At 42.3% G+C, this 19787-nt stretch overlaps 3 protein-coding genes across 3 annotated transcripts; 1 reads left to right on the top strand and 2 right to left on the bottom strand.

Moving 5' to 3' along the window:
- Positions 1-95: 95 nt before the first annotated feature.
- sertad3 (SERTA domain containing 3) lies at positions 96-3470 on the bottom strand. The gene is made up of 2 exons (XM_079353663.1): positions 3144-3470; positions 96-2461 (listed from the first exon to the last, which is right to left on the bottom strand). Exon 2 carries the CDS (start codon positions 2451-2453, stop codon positions 1479-1481), a length of 975 nt encoding a protein of 324 aa, XP_079209789.1. The 5' UTR covers positions 2454-2461; positions 3144-3470; the 3' UTR covers positions 96-1478.
- A 1541-nt stretch (positions 3471-5011) lies between these two features.
- Positions 5012-8538, bottom strand: blvrb (biliverdin reductase B). Its single transcript, XM_079354172.1, has 5 exons — positions 8325-8538; positions 6998-7159; positions 6412-6501; positions 6099-6230; positions 5012-5849 (listed from the first exon to the last, which is right to left on the bottom strand). The coding sequence occupies exons 1-5, from the start codon at positions 8407-8409 to the stop codon at positions 5695-5697; spliced, it is 624 nt and encodes a 207-aa protein (XP_079210298.1). The 5' UTR covers positions 8410-8538; the 3' UTR covers positions 5012-5694.
- Positions 8539-10317: 1779 nt separating this feature from the next.
- LOC306830478 (spectrin beta chain, non-erythrocytic 1-like) lies at positions 10318-19101 on the top strand. The gene is made up of 4 exons (XM_079354011.1): positions 10318-10788; positions 17887-18044; positions 18313-18464; positions 18717-19101. The coding sequence occupies exons 2-4, from the start codon at positions 17900-17902 to the stop codon at positions 18909-18911; spliced, it is 492 nt and encodes a 163-aa protein (XP_079210137.1). The 5' UTR covers positions 10318-10788; positions 17887-17899; the 3' UTR covers positions 18912-19101.
- The last annotated feature ends 686 nt before the right edge of the window (positions 19102-19787 follow it).

Below are 19787 nucleotides of genomic sequence, written 5' to 3'. Positions count from 1 at the left end.
ACTGTGATTAAAATAATGCTACATGCTAATAATAATGCTACATGCTTTGATTTTATCGCTGAGGATTTCTTTTCCTCGATGGAACAAACAAACGCTTCATTTTCACATTTTATTAAAAACATCGGTACAAGAGAACAGATCGTTTCTGTCTTGTGAAAAAAAGTCTAAATACACAGGAACTCAAATTCAAAACCGAACTTTAAAATATTTGAAAGGACAAAAGTTAATACAGTACTTGAATACACAGTTATTGGATTGTAAGTTATGGTATCGCACTTTTAAATAGGGACTGCAGCGCAGTTATTCAGAGAGTTTCGATCCATCGACAGAACATTTCATCTCAACGTTTGAAGAATGCAGGTTCATAAACTCAGAACATCCAGAACAACTTCAGAGGTTCTGTTAAACGTAGAAAAGAACACGCACAACGGACCCGATCATGTGGGCTCAGAGACTAAACACACACACACAACACATGCTGCCATTAAATGCATATGAAAAACAAAAGTGCAAGAACTCTGATGTAAACCAAACGTGCGAGCAGTGTTCACACGGGGCTCAGAGGTCGTGATGATTCGTGTCAGTGCTCAGGACTGCAGAGAACGTCTTTTAGTTCCACTCCTTCGTGCAGGGCGGGACGTGCTTCATTAACGTCTTTAAGGATGGTAAATCATCGTTAAAGAGTCAAACTCCCATGAAATGTATTAAACACCTGTTATGATTTCTTCAAGCCAAAACGCCTGATTTAATTAAAAAAAAAAACTACAGTTCTTTTTTTCTACTTTTTCCAAGTCCGATCATGACCTTTGACCTCTCAGATAAAATGTGAAGTTTAAAGGATTTCTTCACAGAAGATTTGACCTATAAATGTTCAGACCAACAAATAACCAGAACTCAAACATTTTACACTTTTCAAAGTCGATCGTTCAGATTTCTCTCCAAACGTTCAGTGAGTTTAAAAATAAGAATCAGTCAGTTCACAACTGGCTGGGGGTTTTTTCTGCTCGTTCAGATTGAACGTGACATTATCTGAAGCTGTGATGCATTTGACAAACATGAAGGCAACACTGACGGGATTTTCTCTTTAGTTTTTGCATAGTTTCAGTCAGATGAGTCATGCAGGAAGTGTAGTAAACACTGACTCACGAGAAGGAAACAGACTGAACTGGGTCTTTTTTAACCTCCGTATTCAGAGAGCAGGAACCCTTCACGCTGCTGAATGTTAAATACCTCACAGCTCCTCTTCATGATATTCCACCTCTCGAGTGTTTCATGTCCAAGACATTAACACTTAGTGATTTCTAGAGCATCCTCACTGATTTCAGGGGAGCCTAGTATAGTAACTCACGAGCAGTGTATAAAAACAACAAAGTGGTTTGAAAGTTTTACATTTATCCTGCAGAACAGTTTTCTTCCTCGACCGACGGTGTCCAGAATACTTCCTGAACTCTCTTCAGTCTGAGCAGAATGAGGGGCGATCAGGACTCCACCAGGATCTCCATCAGGTGCTCCAGCTCAAATCCGTCCTTGACATGATTCTGAGCAGAGAGGGCCGGTGAAGAGAACGAATTCGAGGAGGTAGATGAGGAAGATAACGGGCTGAACGAGGAGAACGAAGGCAGGCACTTCAGGTTCTGGTTGAGGGAGAGAGGGAAAGAGTGCGAGGGGGACGACGCCGACGACAAAGGTGGCAGGTACCTCAAAAGCTCATCACCAGAAACGTATCCACCGCCGCTGCCACAGAGCCCGAGCACACACATGTCCCTCTCCAGCAGGGACGTGTCTACATCCTGAAACAGGTTCTCTACAGTGAGGTCACTCAGGTAGCTGGACGCCACCCTGGACTCCTCCTCCTGCTGCTGCTCCCAGCTTCCCCCACAATCTCGGACTCCCCTGACCCCTGCCCCAGCTCCCTCACAGGGGCCCGGCAGGTTCTCCAAGGACCTGAAGGGTGTGCGTGGAGCTGCCTGTGCACTCCCATCAATGGTGCAGTCCAGTGCTGTGAGAATTGAGGAGATGGCAGCAGAAAGGGAGAAATCAGAATCTGTGGACATTGATCCCCAGTCCTCATCATCGTCTTTTAAAGGCAGAGCGGCGTATGAGGCACTCGAGAGGCTGTTTGTTATACACCTACCGGTACTTGCAGAGTTACTAAGAGGAACAGAAGGGCAGCTTGCAAGAGTCGGGTGGCTGTTAGAAGAGCTACACGTTGGTTGTAACACCTCCATGTCAACAGGGGGCGTCCTACAAGCCTCCAGGCTGACCTGCCGCAGTGTGTTTGCTATAAGAACAGAGCGTCGCAGGCTGGGCTCAGGTAGCTCCTGACCTCGCTGATACTTGTTCATGGAAACTGAAAAAACAAATTGACGTTGGGTTTCCCAGCCGGCGCCGCTCCCGTCTGAAATCTCATCGTCATCTGGAGGGAGCTTACGCTTCTGCCCCTTCACGATCATCTCTCAACCTACGGAAGAAGACACAGACTGTTAAAATGGTGAATCCAATCACATGTAGTCACAACAGTGAGGTGAGATCACAATCCATTTACAAGTAAGTATTGAAGCTCCTCTTTCTTTTAAACACATTTTTGGACTGTTGGTCACACGGTTAAAACATCCTGTGGTCTGACAGCTTGTGGTTAAAAGTGTCTTAAATCTAAAAGATAAACTGGAAGACACAGGAGACATCCAGGTTACACTTTGACAATTTGAACTGCTTGTTGTGATCAGACAGAGAAAACTTAAACATGTTTAGATGTTTTTAGTGCTCTGTGTTTGTCACAGATAATTTGCAAAATAATTTGAATTGATTAATAAAGACAAATTAGCCTGAGATCACTAAGATGATGCCTTAGTTTTAAAACACTGTTAACCGTAAGAGATCATATTTAAAATCCTCCCACGCGCTGAATGGGGGTTGCTATGGTGGGGGGGGGGTTGCTATGGTCGGGGGGGGGTTGCTATGGTTGGGGTTGTAGTCTCATCGTGTAGGAGGGAAAACTCAAGGAGGCTAAAATGAACTTAAACACGTTTAAAACATCTTGATAAACGACACAAAACGATCAACGACGATACTTTTTTTTTTAAATGGATGGAAAACGTTTAACTTTAAGGCCATTTTTAAAAGTAAGTAAAGAAGAAACAAACCTGTTGAATCACTTTCCGTCCTTCCTCGGTGAGTTTAGCAAACACGTTTCCGTGGTAACGGTGTCTTTAAACTGCCTCCTCTTCGACATGAACAGCTAATTAAAGTGACACGGTTTACTTGGGAGACACTAAAATGTTTAAAAAATATAAAACAGATCCAGACTCAAGCGTCAGGATACTACTACAGCCCTGTTTCACCGACTGAATGAGCCGACCCTCTCCCGCCCGTGATTTGAAGCTTTACGCCAAAACGTTTGCAGTTGGGGGCAGGGTGTGTCGAAATGCATCATGGGTAGTGGAGTGTATGTAAGCAGCATGCCATCACATCCATAAAACAATCAAAAATTGCTTCAAACTCACATCTAATGTTGAAATTATGGAAAATGTTATTATAAAATTAGAATGTGTATTTTATTTGGACCTGTACATGTTGTTTTACCATCGATTAGACAAGGCTGTTGAGTTTGTAATTATGTAATTACATAGCACTAATTCCTAAATGATTACATCACCGATATAGAAGAGAGATTCCCACACGCAATATGCCTTTGAACATAAAGTACAATAATGTATTTATTAGATATTTAACAAACATTTAGCTCACTTTTAATATAAGCTAAGGCAGTTTATGAACATACAACAGCTTAAAGAAGATATTAATCCATTAATCCATATAGAGGGATTAAAAACTACAAATGTGTAGTTTTTAATTGACAGTGATTTATCACTGCCAATTTAAAAACAATATCGGAGAAAGCTTTTTTTTCTTATTGGGTTTTAAAAGTCTCTGTACACAGGGAAAGTGTTTGATCTTTAATAAAAATTGCAGCTGTCCTAATGTGTAATATCAATCAGAATAAAAATATTTTTACCTGAGAGAAATAGTGTTCAGGGAGGAAAATGGTCAGTAAAAACACCTCCTTTTTGCGAATCACCCTCAAGTCATTACTTACAGTCCAGTTCTCGACTCAAACCAGTGAGGGTAACTTAAAAACAGCTTTAACTTCCTCTTCGACCTGTGTATTGGACGGTGAAAATATTTAAATAAACCATAACATTAAACAGCTCCCGGAAGTCTCTTCAAAATAAAACAAAATGTCTACGCGGTCACGTGATTTGCGTTTTACTCTACTCAAAACGGCTTTAGCAACAGCTGCAATATGTTTGTATTATTGTTGCAGATTTGTAAATAGATTCGTATAGTGTAGTATTAAGCTGTTAACGCGGGGCGCTTAAAAAAAGCACACTAATAAACTTTTATTTTGAAGGAAAGCACTTCTGATTTCCGGGATTATGCTACCTGGACTTGATCAACTTGACAAATCTTTGCTATCAGGGAGTTGCACAACAGCTCCACATGCCATTCATCTGACTTACTGGTTGTCCTTTGTGACAGAGCCACATGAGGTGACCGAAAGGAGAAAAGGAGACCTGACAAGTGTCCACTCATAGGGACATCTAGTGACCAAAAACATGTCATCCATTTAGAGAATTAAAACAGGGATAAAAATGACTCATTCCTTAAAACCCGAATGGTTTTGACATACACGTATCTGAATCAAATGTCATTTTGTCCAATGTTTAAAAACTTTCCTGGTCCTTTTTATTGTAGCATTAAATATGTTTTATGTTTTTATTTTAAGGCTGGATATAAAAAGGCAGCCCAAACAATAAATAGACGTTTTAAAGTGTGTTTTACAAAAGAACCAATTTAACTTGCGATTTTTTTTTCTTTAATTGTACCAACACAAGAACATCTTTCCTGACCTGTGGATCTCTCTTTCACCACTTCAAAGGTTATCACTCTGATAAAAGGTTTCATCATTATGTCATGAAATACTATCACATTGCAACGTTCTCACAACCAAAATCTTCCAGGTGTATTTTATTTATAATTGAAGACAGATTAGCCTGACATTGTCACATTGTTATTGACAGTAAACGTACTTTGAGCAGGATATCTGAGGAAACAGCCCACTTTGTTCTATTACTCAGTTTTGTAACATCACTGTATCAAATTGTGATGTACGATCTATTTTCATCAGTGTTGTTGTTTTGTCACCAGGTAACAAACAGCCTGCAGCTCTGCTCATTCATGAGACGAAGAGTTCATTCTGCAAAGACTTTTTAAAATACTCTTTTACTTTCAACAGCTAAAAAAAACCTCACACAGGTCTACTTTAAATCAGAGCAGTGAAAGGCGGCATCACACAAAATTGAAAATGTTGATTTTTTTTTTTTTTTTAAGAAAGACAGATCTTATGTAAAGAAATGTGAACAGCATTAGTACTGCTACTTATTTTATTTCTACCCCTGTGGAGCTGACAAGGAAACTGAATAAAAACTCTAATCATGGTAAGTGATGGAAATAAAAGCAGACACAATAAAGAAACGTGATAGTAGCTTGACACATGTCTTTTTTTCTTCATTTATCTCCAAGTTTTAGCACAAATGCGTTGGTTACTTTTAGTGGGAATAAAAAAATGTGGGAACAGGAAGAGACATAAAACCCTCAGCTGACCAGAGGGGGTCAGCAGTGTGTTATTTAAGATCATTTATACTCTCCCCAGACTCCCACTGTCTTGCCATCCCACTCGGTGTTGGACAGACACTTGACAAAGAAATGTCCCAGGTCGAGTGCAGAGATGGCTCTTCCTTTCAGCATGTTCTCTGATGCCATGTAAGTCCCCGTCAGAGGAAGATCACCTGGAGCGAGCGAGACACATGGAGATATAAGCCATAATACCACACTCAGTTATCTGTAACTGTTGTTAAAGGATATAGTAGGATATATTGTTTGACTGTTCTGTTCTGTGTAACTTTGGTGAAAGATGCTGATGGTTGTATTTGAATGAGAAACATCAACCCGTGTTATCATATTAGGTATCCACAGCAATCATCTGGAAGCGAGAGCGAGGAGGGAAAGCAAGCTCTGAGTTTGCTCTTCCTACATACCACCGATGTGAGGCGGCATCACAGCAACATAGTCCAGCCCAGATGTTTTCAGAGCCGTGTACATCCTGTCGTGGTCTTCTGTCACAGGAACCATTCGGGGTGGGACTTTGGGACGATCCCACAGCAGAAAGACTGAGTTATAAAGAAACAGGAGGAGAAGGGGAGGATGAATTTAAGGTAATGGAAATCATTCGCTCTCACGAGAACTGACATACATTTTTCTGATCTTCAAATACCTTTCTCCAAAAGTGTCTTATTGCATGTAGCCTAAGAGATGATTAAATGTTCAGTTAATGTTATGTGTGAGCTGTACCTGACATGCAGCCGATCACTTTGCGGATCCCACGAGCCTTCATGACTTCAATAATGTTCTTGGTGCCTTCAGACATGGCAGTGGTGGGGCCTGATGAGCACAGGTCAGGTCACAGAGTCATACTTACTTCAGTAGTTCAGAATCATTTCGAGTGATTCGAGGTGATCACTGAGCCTTTCTTAAACTTTTCTGTTTCCACTTGGTGATGTAAATGTTGGAGATCTTAAAAATGCACATTTTAATGAGCAGAATATTTCAGATCGTGTCACGCTGATGTGTTCATGCTACATGCTGGGACATGTTGTGAAAGTGTTGCTGCACCCTCTAGTGAATGATTTACATTATTACACCAATAGAAACTATGATCCCGTAAGTGAAACAGACTCGGTTATGTAATGAAACAACTCGCATGTTTAAAAACAAGAGGAAGCAATTTACAAAAAGCACAGTAAGGAATGTTGTTCTTAGTGTACGTCTACTTCCTCGATCTTATTTCAAGACGGTTGGGAAAAGTTTTCTTTGCCTCTTTGTTTTCCTCTCTGCTAAAGTCTGCTCCGTTGTGTTTCTTTAAACCGTGGAGTCTTACTCAGGTCATTCCTGGTGCCCAGGATGATGATAACAGCGTCCTGGCCCTCCATGGCCTTCTTCACATCCTCTTTATTGAGAACGTCACCCACTACCACTTTGGACGCCTTGTGGTCTGCAGGAAGCCTGGCGGGGTCCCGAACCAGCACGGTCACGTTGTATCCTGAGGTAGGACAAATAAAAGGACGGCTCAGATGATTCTTTATCTCCTTAATTCATGTGATTAAATCCTCTACATCCTGTGGGACAGTTATCGTGAAAGTCATGAAGGGCTGGAAGGACAATCAACAATGTTGCTTGGCGTCAACAAGGAGCAAGTATCGTCTGCATCCGTTGGTCTCACACTGTCACTCTCCCATAAACACTTATTTACACTGGTTGTAAAAAGAGTGAGCTAAATTTAACTCTTTTTTTTCCAGATGCTTCTCTCACGCCTTCTTCTTCAACTCCACGTGGGAGATCCCACCCCTCCTGTACAGACGAGATAGCAAACAGCTTCTTCTATCAGTTCAGAGCCTCCGGTGACTCAGCAAAACGCTGCCGACCCTCAACATCTCAACATGACTCGACAAGTTTGTTTGTTTTTTTCCCTCCGTTGGTGAAGTTGGAGAAAGGAAATGAAAATGCTGCTCAATCAATCGAATCATATGACAAAGTGTGTTTGTGTCAATCAGTCTGTCCAAAGTTTATGTGAAGAAAATCTACAGACACTGATGAAGGTTAAGTTTAATTCTCATCTAAAACAATTGTAGGATAAAGAAAAAGGTTAAATCTCTAAAATGTCTTAATTTGATGTAATCCTATGTTTTTAACAATCTTCAATGTGAATCAATTCACTTGATGGATCGTCTCAACAGTTTTGACTAAATATTTCCAAACATTATCGATTTTTTTTTATTTGACATTAACTCAAAAGGACACTGAGAAAAGAAAGTAATGTGAAGGAATGAATGTTCTGGGCATTTTATTTTATTTTGAGTTTATTCAGTTACTATCAGTTTTCTAAAGCAGAGAAAACCTTGATGATTACAAACCCACTTCAACAGCTTATTGATGAATTATTACCATCACATGTCTGCAGGAGTTTCCCTCCTAGCCTTGTAAGTGCTCAAGTAACTGCACATCCTGGTTAAATTTACATCATGACTTTTTGTCGTTAACAAAAACGAGGCTACTTTTACACTTTGTGATATAAACTTCAACAAAATAGTTTAACAATGTCATTTTACTTTATGATCCTTATGTTTGGAGTTCGGTGTCTTTTCCAGAGTATTTTGACCTGAAGTCACCTGCACATTTTTCTTTGTATTTCAGATGTCATCTCTCACCTGCAGCCACAGCTTGCGGCAGGGTCGCCAGCCCGGTCATTCCCGTGGCTCCAAATATCGCGATGTTTTTGATGGAGTCCGACATGACTTGTAACAAGCGGGATCCACGACACACGAGCAGCTCGGTGGGTCAAATAGTGTCCGACTCAGAGGACTCTCCTGTCACATAACAATCACATTTGGACATGTGTAGAAACGCCTCTTTTAGAGGGCCACTTCCGCATGTCAGACTCCGCCCACACGTGGATTTAAAGGGACCCTGCAGCTGCTCATTTATTCATGTTTCAGATGCAGTGAAGTGGAAATAATCCACTCATGTGCTCTTATAGATTTCTCCCCACAATTCATTGAATGCCATTTATATTCTTTTTTTTTTTTTTAAATTAAGTATTTTAATATTAGTCCCTCCCCCTCTTTTTTTTAAAGAAATGTGTCTCAGTTCAGGTCTACATCTGAGGTTAATGTCACAGCTTAACAGATATTTTAGACACTTTTATATTGATGCTTAGATACTGCAGAGAAACTCCACGTGACAAGTTTCAAACTGGGAATATTTCTTTTTCTTTTCATTGCTTCAATGAGGCTGAAGATGCTCCTTGTAAGAAGTTGAGACATGATTTTAGGTCAGTACAGCGAAGGGCTTGTAAGCAGTGGATATGTAGAGAGGGTCAAACCAATTCTTGATATATACACACACACACACAGAGGAGGCTGCCCTGCTTTTATGTTCCTTTTTTTAAAAATACTCCTCCTCAGGGCTTCCAAAACAGACTCACTTTGAGAGGCTTCAAGTGCACTTAGCTCTTCCTCTCTTTTTTTTTCCATTGGAAACGTCGACTCAGTCAGGCACTGTTATTTATAACGCTCGCTTCTTACACAGGTAGGGTTGACTTAGCCTACAGAAAGGTTACAAACAACAACATACAACTGGTACAAAGTTGAAACAATAGAAACGTTTGACAGCAAATTATAAGATTCGCTGACACAAGATTGCTGAACTACTTTTTGTTTTTCATTTAATGACATACTTAAACAAACACAGTGTTAAACATCTTTATCAGGTCCCCTGCACCATAAGGACTGATGGTGCCGTGCAGAGGGCATCCACGTTTGTATATTTCTGTATTTCATATCCAAATGTCTGAACTAATACTTTGTGGAAGTTGCTCTGGACATGTGTCTGAGACTTTATTATAATTGAATACAACCTGTTCAGGCGTGCTCACTCTGCAGCTACTCAAGGTGCTAGAAGGCTGTAAAAGTGCTAAACAAAATTTAAAAAAGCAATGTATTTATTGTGAATAAAGCAACAAGAAGGAAGTAATTTCCTTTAATGAACTCAGTATTTTTTAAAACAGCCATATCTATACAGTCTGCATCCATAATGATGCAGCAGTATAATACAACATAACCTATATAAACTATAAAGACAATGCCTGACTGTAAAGAAGGGAAGATTTAAACCTACTGGAAATAGACATATTTTGAAATTACTCGTTTCTGATTGGCCTAAACGTCTAAGCCCCGCCCATTCCTGCAGAGATTTGCCACACCTCGCGGAAGTGTTTGAAAACGGTATAAATCTTATTTTTGGGGGGGCATCTCTAATGACAGACTATATGTAGTTTACGCAGTCAATCTTAAAGTGTCCTTATTGTGCAGAAGATGCCTTTTTATTAGATGATTATATCAGAATATATGAGCTGTAAATAGTGTTTCCCACTAACTGAGGAAAATGTAATTTAAGTTTACTGCAAAAAAAAACAGAGCAGTGTAGTAGTTTAATTAATTAATTAATTTTTTGGTATTGCAAAATTCAGCGATGTAGAAAATTGTGAAAAATGTGGGGAAAAAAGTGATATAAAACACTCAAGTCAAACAGTTTTTTTTAATTCTTCAGTGGATATATGTTGAACATATATATTTTTCTGTTCTTACTGATTATCGTAATGCTGTAAAAGTAGGATAATGCCCCCCCTCCCCCCCCTCTCTGTGTCCGTCCTCTCTCTCTCTGCTCGCCGCACCAATGCTGATATTTCTCTCCAGCATCACCAGCGGAGAGGAAGAGGAGGAGGAGGGGGAGGAAGGAGAGGTTGTGTCAGGTGGAAACGGGGACCTCTATGGATATCATCATCACCCTCCACCACCGGGCTCGCATCCTGCTCCGCACCGACAGCGTCTCCTGGCTGGCGGTCACTGCTGCAGACACGCAGCGCACCTTTTTTTTTTTTATGCGCAAAAGCGTCGGGACCCCTTCTGGCTTCTTCTTCTTCTTCTTCTATGATTCCCAGAGAAAAACGCTTCCTCTTGTAATAAGGACTATTTGAGGGAAAAGACCCTGCTGGAATAAAAGCGGAGCGTCAGTCTCCTCCATTGATAAACGCGCTCCTCATCGATTCAGCCAAACGACGTCTTAAAGAGGAGGACAAAACCAATCCAAAAAAAACTGACAGTGAAGCTGAAGGTAAGGCCGACGAAAAGATGACAGGATGCATTCTGTCTCCATGGGATGCCGTTTTATTCTGTCATTCCCTGTGTGAGAGCAAGTAGTCGAGGTGCACGGTGGTTTTTCCTTTTTTTTTTGCAGGGACGCCGGCCTGCATTTGGGTGCAGGGTGCTGCAGTGATCTGTCGGGGGGGGAAGCGCTGTTTCATGTCTTCATTTCACCTACATGCGTTACATGATGCATGCCTGGTGAAGTGTCTGTGCATTCTGCCGGACCTGATTTTTGCTTATTTAAAGTGGAGGAACATGTTAAGAAGCAGAACAGCGGCCTAGTGTGTGTGGTTGGATGCTGCATGCTCTACCGGCTCAGTGCAGGCTTCATTTCAACAGATAACTTGTTATATCTCATATCATGACTACATCTGGTGGTGTGACCTTTCGGCATGCGGTGTCCTAATACAAATAGTATTTTAACTTAACCTACTGTTACAGGCCTACTGTTAATTCCTGCTGCAACTTGTACTTCATAGTGGTCTCACTGTGACCTCGCAATACTTTGCCGTTTCTGGCCCCCCCCTGGGTGGTATCAGGTAAACCTGAATCCAGAGGGGATTTAGCTGGTCTGAAGGTGAACTATTAAGATTATGTCTAAAAGAGAGCAAACACTGACAGCAACATACTGTAGCTTGCTCGGGCAACTCAAGCAGCAGATGCACACACCAGCCTGCCAAGTGTGAATGTATTTGATCACAGCTGCAGTAAATGAAGAAAAGTGGCTGCAAGCTCAGATTTGCACTGAGACTAATAACAGTCTGAACGCAGGTGTGAGTTAGCTGCTTAGCATTGGGGCTGCTGGAAGTGAGTTAGCTTGAAGGATAGGATAGGAAGAAGCTAGCACACATAATGAAGCAAATCATAAATCCACTTTTTAACTTTGAGGAAGATGTAAAGCCAAGCAGCCAACAACACTGCCTGAAGAAAGTGACACTGTTCTTCTTCTGGAGATTTATGGTACCTGAATGATGAATATCTTGGACCTTATTTCACATGATGGGAACATACACGATCTGTAGCATCACTTGTGAACCTTCAGGGGGGGTTGATGTTAGTGACACTCATATTTTTATAATGCAAACTAAAAACCTCAGTTGCATTTAACATTTTGGTCACATTGAACCCTTAAAGAGTTAAAAATGCCTTCATATTGCTTCTGCAGTGTCGGTGGCTGCAGCAGCTGTAAGTCAGGATGTAAAGTTACTATAGTTTCTTTTATTGATTATAGTAGTCCACATAAATGTACTAAACAGAGCTGTTCAGTGTAGTAAATAAAACAATGTCATGGCTCAGATTTCATTAACACATCTGCTCACCGGTTATTTGCCCTGCTCTATTTCAGGAGAGCAAGGACAGATGGTCCTTTTTGTCCCCCTTGTTGTTGCCGTCCCTGTCTTGTCTGGATGACAGACAGCCTCTCTGGGACACTGAAGCCCGCGGCTCCTGCTCCGTTGTTTATCAGGACCACAAGGTTACTGTTTTGATTAAGGCGAGCGGTCTCTTGCCGACTCAGAACTGGGCGGCGGCTGTACTGCTCTTGCTTGCAGATGTTGTTTCACTCTGCTGAGGTGAAAGTGAGTGGAAGTGACTCAGTGCAGGGTGTAAAGTGCGTACTGCGTGACGTCACAGTAAAGGATCCAGTGGGAGTGTGTGTGTGTGTGTGTGTGTGTGTGACAGAGAGAGAGAGAGAGAGGGTTCAATCCCTGGAAGAACAATCAAACTTTTACATTGATATGAATCAAGTTTAAAATAAGTCCTTTGGTTAAGTACGGGTAAGAAATAATAATGGTTGAATATAATCTGTAAGGAGGTTTTGAAGGTGTTGGGTCAGGTGATATTTTTTCTGTTACTCTGAAGCAGTCTCGAGTCCTTCTTTGTCTTTGTTTTTGACTCGTGGCTACATCGACATCTACATTTGTGCTTTAGCAGCGTTATTGTTGACAGATCAGCAAGAAATGGAACGAGAGGAGGAACAAACTTCCCTGCTCTGATAAAAGGCAGAAAAGGCAGAAAATAGAGGAAGATAAATCTTAACAGCGGGAACATAGAAGCACAGCAAAAAAAACGCTAAACTGTTCTCCATCATGCTCGACTGTGTTTGTACAAGCGTGGCAGAATTACAGCGAGACGTAAAGCTGCAACTGTTTGAGGAACCGACAAGAAGAAGCTGAATGCTAAAAGTAATTAGCTGAATTATTGGGTGACGAGCTAGCTTAAGCTTGTGTAAGACTCTGCCCATGTGCAGTCATTGTATTTCATCTGACCCTCTTATTATCAGTCAAAGATACCTGAAGTTTTCTTTGTCACTAATTTAATGAAATGTTTTAGAACATCTGCTAAAATGAAAAACAAAGTACGGCTGAAACGAAACCTCGAATCAGTCACGGAGTTGGATTCTAACTTTTAAAAGCGCTCTGTTGAAAGGCACAAAACACTAAATATGTGGACTTCATTTGGTGCATCGTCTGCAGCATGTGAATGAGTGTTGGATTAGGAGGTGTGACCTGCAGTGTAAACGCACTTTGAGTAGTCAGGAGACAAGAAAAGCTTAAGTCCATTTAAAAAGGTGAAAATAGGGAAACTCATTCATTATGACCTGGCATTATTTCTTATCACTCGATCAATCGGCAGAATCACAGAAGAAATGAACAGGTGTTTGACATTTCATTTGTGAAGCAGAGGTGAAGATAAATGACCCTCAGTGATTTTAATCTACATGAGTCCTTATTGATAAGGTGATGGGGGAGGGGGGGGGGGTCCAGGGTGAGAACAGTCTGGTCACCATTAAGCCTCAGAGAAACACAGACGGGGAGCTGCTGTCGCTGACTGATTCACTCTGGCAGCTGTCTCTCTCTCTCTCTCTCTCTCTCTCTCTCTCTCTCTCTCTCTCTCTCTCTCTCTCTCTCTCTCTCTCTCTCTCTCTCTCTCTCTCTCTCTAATTTAATCCCACCTCTGTGTTTCTAGTATCTTTCACATCTAGCTCCTTTTCTGTATCCCTCTCAGTCCGTCTTGATTATCTCGACCCTGACTCTAATCTCACCTCTTAATCAAAAGGAGATGGACGGCTGTTATCTGCTTTAGGATGCTCTTAAATCATTCAAACTAATGACAACGCTCTTCCACTCTTAACTTTGTGTTTGTTCAGAGACATTTTCTGAAGAACTTCGAGTCACCAAAAGTGAAACGGAGTTGCTCAAAGTGACTCTGAGAAGTTCTTGAACCTTGAAATAGGAGATGAGTGTTTCTCTGTCAGAGTTTCTCTGTCAGAGTTTGCCGGTAGTTGGTTTTAAGTTTGTCTGCTCTTCAGAGGTCAGAAGAAAATACAAAACAATGCCCCCAATGAGGTGTTGGTTTTAAAGGTGTGGCTCATGTTTGGCGGCTCATGTACTGAAAACATTTGAGTATTGTCAATATATGTGATAGTATGCAGGCATCATGCCAAATGGAAATTACCTAAAAAAAAAAAAAAAGTTGGGATAATGGAGTGGGACTATAGTGGGGAGGGAGGACAGGTGAAAAAGTGTGACAGATAATAAAGGAGAGAGAGCGGGGGGGGGGGGGGGGGGGGGCGTCTCAGGCTTTCATTACACCGTTGGTGTAATGGTGATTTATTGTGGTTACCAATAGCAACAGCATAGCTGGGGGAGAGGGCAATAATAACACTGAGTGGTTTAGAGGAGACAGCGTAACGACTGACAGTTCTGCACACACACACACACACACACACACACACACTAACAAATAGTGTTGGCATTACTAGGTCATCGATCAGACACTACATCAACATGAACATATTTCTGATCATGCATTTTAAGATTGAAGTCATTCATAATGATATCTGAATATTCTCCTGTTTCGTCATAAAAATAAATAAAGAACTCAGAGAGAGTTCAAGTTTGGTTTCTGAAACACCTGCAGCACCGTGACGCTGTCAGAGTTTCAAGCTTTTGTTTGAGATATTCCTCGAAGAGAGTGAATAACTGCACGATGAGTACACATCTGTCAGAACACACAGATGTGACGAGCCTCCCTTCTTCCACCTGGACCGCCAACGGAGGCTGACTGAGTCTGACACGTGAAACTACAAAGAGCAGCTGAAAGAGACGCACGAACACCTGAGGGAAACCAACATGGCTGCTCTGAATATAGAGCACGTCTCTGTTAAAACAAAGCTGCATGTTCTGAACTGTTTCCTCCCAGTTCAACATCTGAGCGCTCCTTATTGAGCTGTCAATCAAAAAGTGTGGGTGGGACAAGACACGTTTTGATGTTCCTGCTGCTCGTCGTGTGTTTTAATCTCAAGACAAACACATTGTCACATCAGAGCCGAGAGCCACACAACTTTTAATTCAGAAATTAAAACAGAGTTGATTATCGTTTTTTTAATCAAGCTGTTCACGTCTCACAAACGACGCAGTAAATCCCCACTACAAATAAATGTTTACGTGTAACATTTCCTTTTTTGTATCGTTCTTTGTTTGGATGAATACTGGTTTATGACTACACACACACACACACACACACACACGCACACACACAGGTCAGTCCTGCTCCATGGAGAGATCAGTGAGCCTGCTGCTGTCTAAACGTTTGATCCTAAGTGTAGACTTCCTGTCCTCCGCTGACTGACACGCTGTGACGCCGTGACCCCGTGGAGTCCTGGACAAACGTCATATCAGGAGCTGAGAACGCACAAAATCATCCAGACACAACATTTAACTAATCATATAGTTCCCCCCTCCCCCTTTTTACGACAGGTTCGGATCCTGGCAGCTATCAGAGGCATTTACTGATGAGTCACTTTGTAGTCATGAACACCTGACCACATAGAATCACAGCCTGAAATAATGTGCAGCTTTCATCCTGAGTATCAAAAGCAGCAGAATTACACAGCAGTGTATTTTTAACACCTTTCAAGGCCTCAAAGAAAGTCATTTATATCCCTGACGCCACCTCTTCTTAACATTACAATGACTTCTGTGTCGATGAGATTTAGATGTTGGAACATGCACGTTTACGTTTAGACTCAGATAAAATCTGTTCGTGCTGAGCGTGAGGTCGTGGTCTTTTGTTTTTCATCGCCCTCTTCTGAAACGTCCTGCAGGCTTCGCTCAGCCTCTCCGGAGCCTGATCATGACGCTTCTCACTGCTGCTGCTCTTACTTATAGAGCAGAAAATGGATGGCCAGGAGTGTTTTTATCAGTGTGTGTGTGTGTGTGTGTGTGTGTGTGTGTGTGTGTGTGTGTGTGTGTGTGTGTGTGTGTGTGTGTGTGTGTGTGTGTGTGTGTGTGTGTGTGTGTGTGTGTGTGTGTGTGGTGTGTGTGTGTGTGTGTGTGTGTGTGTGTGTGTGTGTGTGTGTGTGTGTGTGTGTCAGACAGTGTTGAGTCCACTCTCTTGCTTGGGGCTGTCTGATTCCTTCACAGCTGGGTCTGATTTTTAGATTAAAGGTGATAAAACACACACACACACGCACACACACACACACACACACACACACACACACACACACACACACACACACACCCAGTGTGATTGATTGAAAGGCACCAGGTGTTGAGGTTAAGGAGAACAGAGGACACACAAACACAGTGTTAGCGGTTCTTTTATAATAACACTGTCTGTTGTTCGATCAGATGTCGAACACTCTTCTTCTTATGTGACCCCGGGGTTGACCCCAACGCCTCACTGAATGCACAGCACTGTTAAAAACTTGCATTTGAGTTATTCAGTTCACCTTTAAATGAAAATATTCGGGGTGGGCTGTTGGGGTCTTGTGCAGCCTCTCTCTCTCTCTCTCTCTCTCTCTCTCTCTCTCTTCATCTTTAGATTCAAAGTACTGAAACGTCTTGCTGTTATCCTCTCCTGAGAGGACAGCTAAGTGCACAGCTACCCCTCCTCTCCGTGTCTTGCAGGCCACTCTGACATTTACTCGATATGGCGACATTGTTTTCCACTGGTTTAGGTTTAGTGACGGCCGTGAGCCTGGACTTTTTCTTTGCAGCGCCGAGGAAAAGAGAGGACAGGAGAAGAGAAGGGGGGGGGGGAAAGGAGAGATTTTACGTTGAAATGTTTGGAGCAGAAGATGACGGAGAAACTCCAGCGTACTCATAACGAGGCAGCTGAAATCCTCAGCAGCCAATCAGTGATCAGTCAGAGAATCGTTACTCAGTCAAACTGTGATATAAGCAGACGCATGTGAGGAAGCAGGTGAGGGGGGGGGGAGAACATCAAATGGTGTTTTTTTTTGTCCTGTGGGCTCATCTGCTCTTTCTCCTCCATCCATCATGTGATAAAACAAAGAGCGATGGGGGAGGAAAACTCAAACGGCGAGCAGCGCGGCGTTCACTCAGATGTTTTTGGTCCATCTCTTCAGACTGACCAACATCTTATGTGTTCAACATAAACTCATCAGAAAAGAAGCCTCATGTCTGTTTTTGAAGAGTTCCCCGCTGAGACAGTGAGCGCCAGCTTTTAGTGATGGGATGTTTGGCCTCGTCTTCTTTTATTTATTTTTTTATATTATATACTTTATTAATCCCCGAGGGGGGAATTTGTGGTTCAGTGCTTATGATAAGATATCAGGTCCTAAAATGAGCGCGACAGAAAACTAAACCGATTTTTTTTTTTTTTTTTTTTGATGATGATGAACTTTTTTCTCGTCTCATCCTGGACGCCGTGATCTCTGGTTGAAGGTTTGAAAATTATTTTTATCCTCAAGCTTTCAGCTGTTGTTGATGTCGGCGACAGGAGAGATTTTTTTTACTTTTACTCTTTGTCTCCCACCATCCTGTGAATCATCAGAGATGTTTTATTTTGAGCTTCTCTTTTTCTAAAAACGCGCTGATGACAAGGACAGAGGCTGCATCATTCACGAGCAGATCAAAACAAAGTTATTTATGGACTGCAGGTTGTACATGAATTCATCTGGCATATTTGTGCATTTTCAACACTCCTTATAAAAAGTGTCACACAGCAGTAAATACATGCTTCCTTTTGATTCATCAACCGGCCTTTGACCTGGGTGCCAGTAAACATCTGTTTCTTCCCTCTGTCTGTTGTGTAGGGCGTCGGGCGCGATGGCTAATGCCTCCCCAGACCTGGACAACGCCGAAGCCCAGCGCCAGCTCAACAACAACAACCGACCAATCGGCTCCGGGTTCTGGGAAACTGAGTGTACCAGCTCCAAACTGTTTGAGTGTTCCCGCATTAAGGCCTTGGCAGGTCAGAGGTCTTACATGAGTCAATGCTTACTCACATCTCGACTTGGAACACACTCTCATAGGCTGAAAATGTTTCGAGTTTAAAATTGAGAAGAAAAAAAACAAAACGTGTTTGAACTGTAAAATGGTGTAAAGCTATTTCTGCTCCTCTGATCTCTTGGATCATTTTGGATTTCATTCGACTCTTCGAGAGAAATACGTGTTTATCCTTAAGAACCAGATTGTTTCTTTTCTTGAGTTTAAAATCCGAGTCCTTGTGTTTCGCTCAGATGAACGAGATGCGGTGCAGAAGAAGACTTTCACCAAGTGGGTTAACTCCCATCTGTCCAGAGTTTCCTGCCGTATATCTGACTTATACAACGACCTGAAGGATGGATACATGCTCACCAGACTCCTGGAGGTCCTCAGTGGAGAGCTCCTGGTGGGCACACACACACACACACACACACACACACACACACACACACACACACAGCTTCCTCTGCTATTTCCAAAAACATTCAAATCATGTCTTCTGGTTTTTTTAATTGAATGGTGATTAAGATACAAACTCGTGATTTCAAAGTGACCTCTGTTTAAGGATGATGTTAATGCCACATGGAGCTTCTTGCAGGACTTTTATCAGAGCCGCTTCGATGGCAGTATTGGTAACAAACACGTCTGTTTCCACCAGCCGAGGCCGACGCGGGGGCGTATGCGTATCCACTGCCTGGAGAACGTTGATAAAGCCCTGCAGTTCCTTAAAGAGCAGAGGGTTCACCTGGAGAACGTCGGGTCACATGACATCGTGGATGGAAACCACCGCCTCACCCTTGGCCTTATCTGGACAATCATCCTGCGCTTCCAGGTAAAAAGCAGCAGAGGTTAAAGGTCATGTGGGCCACGAACGATGGTTAAAAATCCCTCTTTTAGTGACACGACTATCCTGTTGATAAGTACTGATGTTTTAAAGTGTGCGTGTTTAAAAGGAGGCGTGCTTTTGCACTTTAGAAACAGAGACAAGCAAAACGTTTCATTGAGCTAACAACACCTGACTCATCAGTTTTCAGTGTATTTATAAATCAACAGTGGACCGAAGGGCTGAACAACGAAACATGAGTGAAGTAAAAAGTGTGAAGACGAACAGGACGGGAGAAGAGCCTGAAGCCGAGGTTGAAAAAACAGGCAGTGAGGAGGACAGACGAACATGTGGAGGCAAAAAAATGCAAAAGCAGCTCAGCCTGGAGTGACTTGGGTTGCCCTTGAGCAAGGCACTGAACCGCCCAACCACTGTTGGTGCGCACTCTCTCTCCACTAACGCACGTCCACGGCGCCTGTGTGTGAGAACTGTCCGCTCCTGTGTTGGTTGTTGTGTAGTAAAGAACACCGCACTGCTAACACTTCCAGAAGCTTCTTTGTTTGTTAGCATTCAGCGCTAACCTGTGAGACTGTCAGATCTGTCCTGTGTTTGATTTATAGAAGAATGAATGTGACGATTCTTCACTTGTTCAGCTTCAGGAGGAGCGGAGACTGAAAGGCGTACCAGATTGTTTTTGTTTTCCTTGTTGACTGATGGCAGAGTCCATCTTTAACAACAAATAACACGACAGGCCTCTGAGAGCTGAGCTCGAGAATCAGCTAAACTTAAATCCTGGTCTGGATTTAAAAGACTGCATTCCTCCTGTGTGACACAGAAGCTTCAGTCTGAGCTTCTCTCTGAGTGCAGCGGCTCGTTGCCGTGTGCTCCTGCGTGGATCAGCTGCCG

The sequence above is a fragment of the Symphodus melops genome, assembly GCF_947650265.1.
Source record: "Symphodus melops genome assembly, chromosome: 10".
Classification (NCBI taxonomy): Eukaryota; Metazoa; Chordata; class Actinopteri; order Labriformes; family Labridae; genus Symphodus; species Symphodus melops.
Note: the sequence above shows the minus strand (reverse complement) of the source record. Positions and strands in the feature narration are given on the sequence as shown.